This window comes from Mobula hypostoma, chromosome 7, assembly GCF_963921235.1.
Source record: "Mobula hypostoma chromosome 7, sMobHyp1.1, whole genome shotgun sequence".
Taxonomy (NCBI): Eukaryota; Metazoa; Chordata; class Chondrichthyes; order Myliobatiformes; family Myliobatidae; genus Mobula; species Mobula hypostoma.
In genome coordinates, this window is record NC_086103.1 from 35,205,723 (window position 1) to 35,218,650 (window position 12,928).

The 12,928-nt window shown below is 38.5% G+C and overlaps 1 protein-coding gene across 1 annotated transcript in view; it reads left to right on the forward strand.

The window, feature by feature from the left end:
• LOC134349232 (organic cation/carnitine transporter 2-like) overlaps positions 1–12,928 on the forward strand; it is a 50,413-nt gene that overhangs the window by 23,692 nt on the left and 13,793 nt on the right. Inside the window, exons 4-7 of the mRNA XM_063053244.1 lie at positions 3,426–3,597; positions 5,744–5,870; positions 6,992–7,092; positions 10,908–11,122. Coding sequence (XP_062909314.1) covers positions 3,426–3,597; positions 5,744–5,870; positions 6,992–7,092; positions 10,908–11,122 — 615 coding nt within the window. The remainder of the gene's footprint in view (positions 1–3,425; positions 3,598–5,743; positions 5,871–6,991; positions 7,093–10,907; positions 11,123–12,928) is intronic.

Consider the following 12,928-nt stretch of genomic DNA (forward strand, 5'->3'; position numbering starts at 1 on the left):
AAGGGATGTATACTTATGCAATCAATTACTTTGTGTTTTATATTTGCAATTGACTTAGATCACTTTGTAGAGACTGTTTTCACTGTGACACAAATGAGTCTTTTTTTCTGTTGATTAGTGTCAAAAAAAGCCCAATTAAATCCACTGAGATTCTATGTTGTAAAACAATAAAACATAGAAACTTCCAAGGAGGGTGAATACTTTTTTTACAGGCACTGTATGATTGTGTGGCTTAGTACAGCTCCGAAACTATTTAAGTTTGCTGGACCACAGTGATGGAGGTGGATACAATAGGGTCTTTTAAGAGATTCTCAGATAGGTACATGGAGCTTAGTAAAATAGAGGGCTATGTGGTAGGGTAATTCTAGGCATTTTTCAGAGTAGGTTACATGGTCGGCATAACATTGTAGGCAAAAGGGCCTGTAATGTGCTGTAGATTTCTATGTTCTATGATGACATCACTGTCAATTACTGAAACAAAGGTGATGATAAGTCAGCATATACTGTAGGAAGAGATCGAAAATTGTTTTTTTTGTCAGCCTTTGGCTGTTTATATATAGTTGTTTTTCATCAAATTCTATCTTATTTCTTTTTTCCCTATAAATACTTGCAAGAAAATGAATTGAAAGGTAGTATATGGGAAGATACCCCTGGTCCTGATGGGATGCATACCAGGGTACTGAGGGAATTGGTGGAGGTTATAGTAGACACGTTGGTAATTATTTATCAAAACTCTCTAGACTCTGGATAGGTCCAGGTGGATTGGAAGCCAGCAAATGTCACGCCACTTTTTTCAAAAGGATGTAGGCAAAAGACGGGCAATGATAGGCCAGTTAGCTTAACATCTGTAGTCAAGAAATCCTTGAAGCTGTCGTTAAGGAAGAAGTAGCGAAACATTTCGAATGGAGTGGTTCCATTAGACAGACGCAGCATGGATTCAGAAAGGGCAGGTCCTGTTTGACAAGCTTATTTGAGTTATTTGAGGACATAATGAGTGCAGTGGATAGAGGAGAACAGGTGGATGTCGTATACTTGGATTTCCAGAAGGCGTTCAATAAGGTACCACACAAGAGACTTATAAATAAGATACGGATGCATGGAGTTGGAGGAAGTGTTTTGGCATGGATAGTGGATTGGTTAACCGACAGGAGGCAGAGAGTTGGTATAAATGGGTGTTTCTCCAATTGGCAGTCAGTGGTGAATAGGGTGCCACAGCGGTCGATGCTGGGCCTGCAGCTATTTACCATTTACATTTATTGATTTGGAAGAGGGAACTGAGTGTGGCATAGCAAAATTTACTAATAACACTAAACTGAGCAGAAAAGCAAATTGTACAGAGGATGTGGAAAGTTTGCAGAGGGATATAGATAGGTTAAGTGAGTGGGCCAAGGTCTGCCAGATGGAATACAACATTGGTAAATGCAAGATCATCCACTTTGGAAGGAGTAATAGAGCAGATTATTATCTAAATGGTGAAAGATTGCAGCATGCTGTTGTGCAGAGGGACATAGGAGTGCTTGTTCATGAATCGCAAGAAGTTGGCTTGCAGGTACAACAGGTTATTAAGAAGGCAAACAGAATGTTGTCATTCATTGCTAGAGGGATTGAATTCAAGAGCAGGGAGGTCATGCTGCAACTATACAGGGTACTGCTGAGGCCGCACCTGGAGTACTGTGTGCAGTTCTGGTCTCCATACTTGAGGAAGGATATATTGGTTTTGGAGGCGGTGCAGAGGAGGTTCACCAGGTTGATTCCAGGGATGAAGGGGTTAACCCTTGAGGAGAGATTGTGTCACCTGGGACTATACTCTCTGGAATTCAGAAGAATGAGAGGGAATCTTATAGAGACATACAAAATTTTGAAAGGGATAGATAAGATAGAAGTAGGAAAGTTGTTTCCCTTGGTAGGTGAGACTAGAACTAGGGGGCATTGCCTCAAGATTCAGTGGAGAAGATTTTGGACGGAGATGAAGGAAAACTGTTTTTTCCCAGAGAGTGGTGAATCTGTGGAATTCTTTGCCCAGGGAAGCAGTTGTGACTTCTTCACTAAATAGATTTAATATACAGTTAGATAGGATTTTACATAGTAAGAGAATTAAGGGTTATGGGGAAAAGGCAGGTAGATGGAGCTGAGTTTACAGACAGATCAGCCATGATCTTATTGAATGGCGGGGCAGGCTCGATGGGCCGGATGGCCTACTCTTGCTCCTATTTCTTATGTTCTTATGTTTTTATAAGATATACTTACTTTGATAATGAATTTACTTTCAATTTTGAATGAGTAATCATTGATTTAAGCATTTGCTATATTGGAGAGAACCACGTGAAAAAGATCATCCAGGAATGGACAGATAACACCTACATTTTTCTCCACTACTTAAACCCCTTTCCATCTCACCTTCAGCGAAAGCAAATGCAATGAGATAATGGACTTCTCAGCTATTAGGATTGAGACAATGCTGCATGCTGCTCTGCTGTTTTCTTTCCTTCTTCTAGCCTACAGTGCCAAACTGCTGCTATTCCTGCAAGATCTAGTTCCAAACTCACATCATATTTTACATTATCTCCCACCATCCCTTAAACCCTGCACCAGCTCATTTTGTCCATGAAGCTAAACTCTTGTTGTTTTAACTCTATTCCCACTGAACTTTTGACCACGCTACTTTCCTTCCTGGTGTAGGCAGAAATCCCTACTCACAAAATACATTTGATAATAGGTTAGTCTACAAATATATATATACCTACTGGCCATGACAGTGTCTTCTACACTACTGAAAAATAGTGGTAAATTAAAGAAACAAAGAAAGGCTTTTTATTTATGAAGGTATCTACAGAGATCTGGAAGCATTTTTCTGCTGTGTGCTCCCATCACTTAGGTAAACAATTTCAAATGGATTCTCATAGCGTTAAAACAACAGAGATCAGAGGTTTGCGAGCCAATTAGTCGAAATAGCCAATATTATAAATGGTGCACCAGTTGTAAAAAAAGATTGGATCTATTCAGAAACATTCAAAAGCCCTGAGAAACTATTAAAAATTAAACTCACCAATCTATTATGTGCTGTTTCATTACTGTTGGCTTCACATTGTTTGGTTTATGAGTTAAGCATATGCTGTAATATTGGAAACACGAGGAAATCTGCAGATGCTGGAAATTCAAGCAACACACATAAAATGCTGGTGGAACGCAGCAGGCCAGGCAGCATCTATAGGAAGAGGTACAGTCGTCAGGATGAAGGGTCTTGGCCCGAAACGTCGACTGTACTTCTTCCTATAGATGCTGCCTGGCCTGCTACGTTTTACCAGCATTTTGTGTGTGTTGCTGTAATATTGGCATACATTTTTAGTGAAATATAAAAGTTTCAGAGTGACATTCAATCAAAGTAAGCTCACGATGCCCTGAACCTGGTTGTATTCTTCTTGCAGGGTCTGAACTTCTTGCAGATTCCATGCGGATTGTATATTCTGCATTTGGAGTTGGTGTCTTTTATGCCATAGGCTATATGTTCCTGCCCTTTGTTGCATATTTCATAAGAGAATGGCGAACTCTAATGATGACCCTGACTCTCTGCTGCTTGTTGTACATTCCTTTGTGGTGGTATGTAAACATTTCAATTTTAAAAACATTTAACCAACAGGATATGACCATATATTGCTGGATGTCCCTAACCAATGAGGCTGGGTCTGAAAGTAACTTCAGCTATGAAAAAAACATCACCTTGATTATGCCAAGTGCCCACAATATTGAATCAATCTTTGCATCTGGATTAGTTGGATTCCTCCCAAATCCAAATTTCTTTACAGATCCTTACAACTTTATTACATTTATAAGATTTGCTTTTTGACACTTACCCTAAATTGAGATGTTGTGATTTCACCTTTCCCAGTGTCAAAGTTATTCTGGCTTCTACACCCAGTAGCAATTATGTCATCATTATTAGCAAATAAGGTTGATGCAACAGCAAAGAGAAAACCTACCGATTCTGAATTTTTAATTCATATATGTGTTTATCCATTTGTGGATTGCAGCCTCTAAGTGACTATGGAGAATGGATTGCAGTTGTTGACAGAATAGCTTTTCACTGCAATATCATTGTCAAAGTAACCTCACTTTGAATATTTTGAATGACTTCAGCACATCATTAGAATGATGTACTAAACTCATACTTATTATCCACCCTACTGTTTGTGTGGAGCCTGTTTTTCTTTTGCTATAGTCATGTACGTGTCTGACACATGCTCTGTTTTCCTTCTTCTGTATAGATAGGTAAATTGGCCACTGTAAATTGCTCCTAAAATATCAGTAAATGTTAGAATCATAGGAGAGTTGATGGGAGTGTGGCAAGGATATAAGATAGGATAATTAGTGGGAATGGATGGCTTTCTGGATCAGCATGAACTTGAGGGGCCAAATGGCTTCTGACCATATTGCAAGAAAATATGGGAGAGGGACAAACTTCCTTCTTTTATTGAGGAAGCTTCACCACATACAATTTGGCTTAGTGAAAGTGGAAAGTGGTGTCCTTTATTTGGACCTGAAGTATTGGCTGCATGGCTAAATGCTGAGAGCATCGCTAAATTGAATGACATATTATTAGAAATGTTGCCAAATTAAAATATGTTTAAACTTTTACAAATAGATTGAGATCTAAAACCAGGAATCAGATTTATTTGGAGTATGCTGTGCTTTATTTGCTATTATGGATCAGGTGAATTTCTAATCATATTTTTCTAGTCCCTATAATATGTAAGTGACACAATATATCCCTGGCCAACATTCCAACATAACATATTCTGGAAAAGCACTTTCTACTCTCTTTGACAGTTAGCTCAATGGGATGAATTTTCAAGACAAAAGATTATATATTAATGGTACTATGTAGTGCCTTTTAGGTATTAATTTCATGGCACTATTACTCTGATATGGGTATTTTCATTCTGGTGTTGTTGCTGAAAGATTTCCATTGATGTGTTTCACCAGAGGTTCTTTTACAGTAATGGTTTGATTTCTTCCAATATATTTCCGACAGAGTGCACTGCTATTTTAAGCATTATTGAAGTTTCTATTCGCTCACATTTCCTTTATGCTTACCTGCTTTAGTCTTTTACTTGTTTTCACTTACCCAGTCCATATATTTTGTCCTTCTATTTCATGATACTATTACTAAATTGTTTTCCTTATGAATATCAGCATCAACCTCTTCTTTCTTTTCAGCTTTGCTTTCTTACTCCCCTGATCTGTATTCCCCTTCAAATCTCGAGCACACATCCAGGGTTTCGGTGAGAGTATTTCAATTGTAGACATTTGTCAATAATGTTCACAACATGAGACCTTACAGAGCTTGTCAAAAGTTAAAATCCACATGAAACACCACACATCTCATAATCTTTTGTAATTTCTGAACCTGCTAATAAATTTGAATACAATTTCATGATTGGTTTATTTAATTATTTATTGACAGTGTGGAGTAAGTACTTTGAGCCATGCCTCCCAACAATCCCCCAATTTAATGGTAGCCCAACCATGGGACAATTTATAATGACCAATTAACCTACCAACTGGCACGTCTTTGGAATATGGGAGGAAACCGGAGCACCGAAAGGAAATCCATGCAGTCAAGGGGAGAACATACTAGCTCCTTCCAGACAATGGCGGGATATTTATTATTAAGGAGTATATTAGTAGTAAATTCTCAAGTCTGGCCTTCAATAGTCATGATATAAAATAACTCATTTAATTCTAGGTTTATTCCAGAATCTCCACGCTGGCTGCTGTCTAAAGGAAGAGTAGAGGAGGCTGAATCAGTAATTCGACTCATGGCAAAGAAAAATGGTGTCACTCCACCACCAAAGATTTTCAGTGAACTTGAGGTATTGCGACAATAGTATCTTTTTGTTTCTGTGTGGTTCTTCAGTCCTTTAATACAGAGTAACATGCTTCTCTCAGTTATTTAAATTTCTATTCCATTCAAAATGTGTTTACTCTTTGATCTGGTTTGATTCTACAGATACCACTCACTTAGCCTTTTTCTCATACGTGCTCAGATGATGAGGGTTCACCTGACTACTTGACCATTAATAATTTCACAGGCAAGTCCAGATTGACTTTGCCTATAACCAAATCAATATACATTTGCAGCGGGGGCTTCAATGCATAAAATAAAACAAATATTCTGGCAGATATTCAGCTGTACATATCAACTGCACAAATCAAAAGATCAACATGAATTGTATGTTATGACACTCTTTGGATAAAATTATTTCTAGATCATTTTTATAATAAATGGGAATTTAGAGATGTCCTTTGCCTTGCACCATCACTTCATAAGATATATACTGCATTAGAATAATTCTCTGATCTTTGGCAAGATCAATTCTCTATTCCCTCACCAAATCATGCAGCCTTCTCCTCGGCCGTATCTTTTTAACCAGTATTAGTGGAAGTGAACTCCATGGTTTGTAATAGCAAGGAAATGATAAGGATCAGCTTTTGAGTTGTACAATGTCACTGTTTCAAAATAGTGGAACTATTATGAAATCTCCAGAAAGGATTACCAATAGTGACATGTGGAGTCCCCTACTGAAACAGTCATTTTATAAAAAAATTTTAACTAAGTTTAAAAGTACCATTTGCAGAGTTCATACAATTAATCATTTAGATTTTGTATTTGTCCAGAACATAACTTGAACTTAAATATGGAGAATTTTCAGCTCATTTTACAAAGCCAGAGGAATTATTGTGTTCAATTTCATTTTCCACTAGGCAGGAATTGCTGGCGATTTGGGAATAAGAATGATTCTTACTTTTGGAAAGTGGTGAAAAATATTTGCAATGTATATACATCTTTTCTGGATATCCACATAAAAAGTCACAAGGCAAATTGTGAATAATCAGTCTTCTGGATCATTCACATGAACCAAGAGATGTGGAAAATAATACAGACATTTTTTTGCAAAGCTAATGCAATTTTGATTCTCTGCTTTTCTTCCAGCTTGAATACATAAAGAATAATGAAGTAAAATCTGTTCCATTTGCTCAGTTGTTAAAAACCTGTAATATCAGAGCTATCACAATCATTAACGTTGTGATCTGGTAAGTATTCAAATCAAGAAAAATACACATTGACAGCCACTGAAAAACTGCAGATGCAGGGTTTTCATGCAGTTACTGGCTTTGATGGGATGTGTTGTCAAAGTGGCCAACCTGATTAGAGGTTGTGCATTGTGTGGCTAGCGCATACTAAAGCCTCTGCTGGAGAGAAGGAATGCTTAAAGTGGTGACTGTTGTGCCAAACATGTCAGCTACTTTGTTATAGTTAGTGTTGAATTGTGAGAATGCGCTGGAGTTGCACTGGTCTGGGCAAATGGAGAGAATTCTACCACACTTCTCATTTGTGCCATGTGGATATTGGAACGCCATTGAGATTTTGGGAATTGAATCGCTCACCACAGAACATCATGAATGTGACCTGGTCTTGGACAACAACATTTGTATGGATCGTCCAGATGAGTTTATGGCTTCTGATGACCTCCAAGATGTTCAGCAGTAATGGTATTGAATGTCAATGATAGGTAATTAAGCACAATCCTGTTGAAGGCAGACATTGCCTGTCACTTTGGAGGTAGAAAGCATGTATCGGACAGTGTCTGAATGTTGTCTGGCTCTTGCTACCTGCTGGCCTAATCTGTTTCATTTGCTGGGGAATTGAAGGTGAAACTGAACACTGAGCAATCATAAGTAGACTTTTACATTCCTGATTTTTACAATGAAGGTGGTTAGCCAATGACACTCCCATGAGGAAATTATACCATATTATCCTGGGACTGGAATGATTGACCACCAGCAGTCACAGCAAAGTTTCCTTGAGTCAGGTAAATCTTCAGAAAGGAGATTAATTCTGTAAATGTTGGTTTCACCAGTGGCTGATGATATAATAGTTTCATCCTGGCTTGTAAATTTAAACGCAAACAACAGGAATTCTGCAGATGCTGGAAATTCAAGCAACACACATAAAAGTTGCTGGTGAACACAGCAGGCCAGGCAGCATCTATAGGAAGAGGCGCAGTCGACGTTTCAGGCCAAGACCCTTCCCTTACTCACTCTTCCTTCAGTTAGTCCTGACGAAGGGTCTCGGCCTGAAACGTCGACTGCGCCTCTTCCTATAGATGCTGCCTGGCCTGCTGCGTTCACCAGCAACTTTTATGTGTGTTGTAAATTTAAACCTCAGCTCTGGAATCTGTCTCTGATCCATGACATTCATTACCAAGGCTTTGAGGTCTGCAGTTGAATGGTTCAGATGAAGATCAACCTGATCAACAGTGAGCAGGTTATTGACAAGTAGATGACACTTGGTAGGTGCTTATATCTCAGTGACCATGTTTCTCAAGGATTTCATCTCTTTTAAAAAGTAATCACAATGCTTGTCTCTGGTAAATGCATGATTTCAAGCTCTCTTTGTGGACTGAATGGAGGTATTCTGTAAAGTGATCACTAGGTCTGTGTTTGGCTTCACCAATGTGCAGAAAATAACATTGTTAGCAACAAATGCTGTAAAGTAACTTGGATGAAATGCAAGTTAACTACCTCAATGAAAGACTGTTTAGGCTGCTGGATGGTGGAAAGAGGTAATTGCATTACCAGTGACTACATGGAAGCTTCTTCAAGGGTTGTGGATGTTGGTTGAGATGGAAGATTGAATCAGGAAATCACAGAGAAATGCTGAAAGGGAAAGGGAAGTTTTGGTGCTGCTATCATTTTAATAGCAGCGGAATTTCTAGAAGAGGAACTATTGGATATGGAGGCATGCTGGAGGACAAGTGAAGAACCTCTTCCAGTTATGGGTGTGAAGAGAGGAGGTAAGAGCAGAAATACAGAAATAAAAAGTGGTTGAGAGCTTTCGCAACATGAGATAGAAGTAGGACAGGCTGGCAGTATTGATAGTATGACAAATACATATCTCACAATTCCATAATTATTTTTTCTCTCCCCTTGGTTTCGATTCATCTCCTTTTATTTGTATCATCTCTAGATTAACCATTAGCTTTATTGGTCACATGTACAGCTAAACCTTCAGTGAAATAGGTCATTTGTATCAAATCAAATCAGCAAGGATCTCTAGACAAATCTGGTGAGATCAAGAAGCCTTCATCACCATCTCTCAGTTAACAGCACCACTATTCTCTTTGTTTCCCCCACCCCCACAACAACATTCTCTATAACTTACAAATGTTTGATTTCAACATTTTAATCACCCTGATGAAAGGTCATCAAAAAAAAATATTGTCCCTGATTTTCCTTAACATTACTTATCTGACCAGCTGAGTACAGCAGTTTTCTCTTTTATTTCTGATTTCTAGTATCTGCAGTTGTATTTCCACCCCAGAATTTGATGAAATTAGAAGATAAATGGAAACAGAGGAGAAAGAAAAAAGTTCTAGAATTCTGAGATATAAAATTCTGCAGATTGCAGAAATGTGGAGATAAAGCAGAATGCTGCAAACATCTGTAGTTTTCCTGCACCATATTCAGTGGAAATTACTCTCTTTGAAGTCATGCCTTGTAATGTCCTCCTGACTATTTGAGACATTTTCCCTGCTTCCTCCCATAACATCAGTACCATTATAGCCAGAGCCTCCGGCTGTTTATCCTCCACCCTATCACCACAATGCCCCCAGTGGTTTCGTCATTACTCTGTGAATTCTTTGACACTCGTTACATGTTATCCCAGAATTACACCATTAATAATTCTGTGTTCCCAGCTCAAATCCATTTCACTATAATTGTCATGTACTTTCACATTCTTTCCCATATAGCTAAGACATCCGTGATATTTTGATCTTAGTTCTGATTGTAATCTGCACATGCCACAATTTGCACATTCAGTGGGGCTGAAGTGCCTGCTGTACCTCTAATTGAAATAAAGTGCTTCAAAAGAAATAGACAAAACATTAGAAATGTGCTTAATTGATTCAGTGTTTTATTTAGAGTTTTTCCTTCTCCAATGATATTCTCACCCATCTTTTTATTTAAAGAAAACACTTTAGATTTCGGAGAGAATAGTACTGCAGAATCTATCACTTACCTGCTTTACTACTGCTCTTTTACTGCCTTCCTTCCTCTCTCCTTGCACCTTGAAGAAAATTTGTACTCTAGTCCTCAAATTCCCCCTTTCACAGCATTTTGAGTTCCACAACAGTTTTGTGAAACTGCACGCTCTGCTTTATCCTTTCCCACTTTTTGCAACTATACTTTAGAAGAGAAGTATTACTTTACCCTGGACCATCACTAAGTTGGGTCCTCATACTCACTTTAATGTATGGTGAATTCATCTATTTTAACAGCAAGATTTAAAATGCCTCACATTAGATAAAAATTGATTTTCATCTAGTAATATTTTGCAAAAATAGAGCAAAAATTTATTACGTCAATTTGACTAAAATATACTGTATTTACTGCTGTCAGTGATTTTGTTGGACATAAATTATTGCTGAAAGTTGTGACAAGTGAGCAAAGAGTGTAGCTTGGAGGAGTTGGAGTGTGATGTTATAGACATAAATGCTTTCAGTAGTAGGATTAACCTAACAGATATCAGATTTTATTTAACTTCAGCTCTCCAGTTTTATTTTATCTGGTCTTGCTGTTAAATTTAATAACTTTTTTTCAGCCCAGTATTTTTTGTGGGGTAGATAATAGCTGGGAATTCTGTCAAGATAACAGAGGAGTTTACAACATGATAAGTTTAATTTATTTTATTGGCAAATTAAGAAACCTCTATTAACGTTAGTGAATGTGACTAAAATAATTCTGGAAAAGCCACAGATCAACAACTTCTCTGGACAACTTGAAATCTAGTTAAAAAAATTCTAAAAAATAACAAGAAGTATTTGAATTTGAATTTGTTTTTGTAGGATGATTCTATCAATGGGATACTATGGTCTGTCATTGAACGTACCTGATCTCCATGGTGATGACTATCTGAATTGTTTCCTCTTTGGTGCCGCAGAGATTCCAGCTAACATAGCAACATGGTTTCTCCTCAAGAAATTTTCACGCAGGTTCAGCATTTCAGGTGCTCTCTTTCTTGGTGGAAGTGTCCTGCTCTTCATTCAGCTCATCCCATCAGGTAAATTTTACACTGCTTCTATATTGATCCTATTGTGATATTTGTTAACAGGCATTATAAAGTAGTACCCCATGATCAGTTGAAATATACAGGAGCTGTAATTCTGAGAGGTTTTAGCATACTGGTACAATATGCCAACTCTGAAATTCTTCATATTTTTCCACCAAATAACTTCACTGATTTTAACGGTGATATGATATTGAGATGCTGGACCAAATTTTGACTAATGCAGATGTGCATGAGAGTCCAAATGAAGCTAACTGCCCTGCCTACATTTCTATGAATATCATGGTGAGCAATTGAAAGCTATCGCACTCTGATCTCTTTAAACTGGAAAACTGAGTCATATGGCATTAATGTACCATTCTTGTTCTGAGTTAGTTATCCACATCCTATACTTCTGAAGAATAGTTGCAGGCAGCTCAGCTGAAATATATCTGGATAGGACAGCTTCCACTCAATTTGATTTTTGATCATCCATGCACTGATAATATGATAGCTATTATATAACACATTATCTCTTTCCTGTATAAAACAATGCACTCAATTCCACTTGGTCCTAGATTCCCGCACTATAGGAAACATCTGCTCTATAGATCTTTCAATATTCAAAAAGTTTCAATGAGATCCCCCAACATTCTGCTAGACTCCAGAGAGTACATCCCCAGAGCCATCAAATGCTCATTATACATTAACTTTTCTTTCCCAGAAACATTCTTGTGAACCTTCTCTGGATCATCTCCAATACAAAGACATCCCTTCTTCGATAAGGGACTCAAAACTGCTCACAATACTCCAAGTGCAGTCTGACAAATGCCTTATAAAGCCCCATCATTACTTCTTCACTTTTATATCTTCTCGAAATGAATGCTAACATTACATTTGTCTTTCTTACCACCAATTCAGCTGGCAAGTTAACTTTTAGGGAATCCTGCATGAGAATTTCCAAGTCCTTTGTACCTCAGTGTCTTTAATCTTGCAGTTTCTTAACCCTAGAAACAAGGATTCTAAGAATTGAAAATACACGTGAACTAAAATGTTAACTGTCCTGTGCTATCACCAGTGGGATCATCAGTTGATCTGCCACCTGTCTTCAGGAGTTTCGGCCCGCTTATGATCAAGATTCCCTCGAGGTGGTGGGCCAGTAGTGCTAAAGCACCACCTCCCACTGGTGAGCTTAAAAACTTGGCATCTGCCTCTATCAGAGTTGTTGGTCGCTTCCATCCAACATATAGTCTACTCTTCAGGTGTCTATGCAACTACTGAAGGGTTTGCAAGGTATGTATACACCGTCCGACTATCTGCCCCACTGGACATACTTGGTCCACACCCATGCTGATCCTTTCTCTGCTGCCTCAGCTACAGCACTGCTGGTTGACGATCTCGCTTCTATTGAAACCAAGGTCACGCTGCCACTTTTGGAAAGTGAACGCAATAAACCCACGGCAGCCTGCTTCGCATGGATAGCATGAGACCTTCCACCTCTGTCTCTGCACTCTGATCTTAATGCTCATGGCTTTCATCGATGTTGTCTTCCCAGGGGACTGTGAGTTCACCAATAACCACTTCTCTACTGGTGTCAGACCATACAATTATATCTGGACGCAATGTGGTGAAAGCTATTTGCTCCGGGAAACTGCCTTTCCCATCCAGGTTGGCCTTGACACACCAATCCTTGGCTGAAGATAGTATGCTTGATCGTGGGCCTGCGCTGTACACCCTTGGCTTGGAGCCTTCTTTCACTAATGATATGCGATGTTCTGTGCAGCATGGGGCATGAAATAAATTGTGCTGCAGTACTCTCTG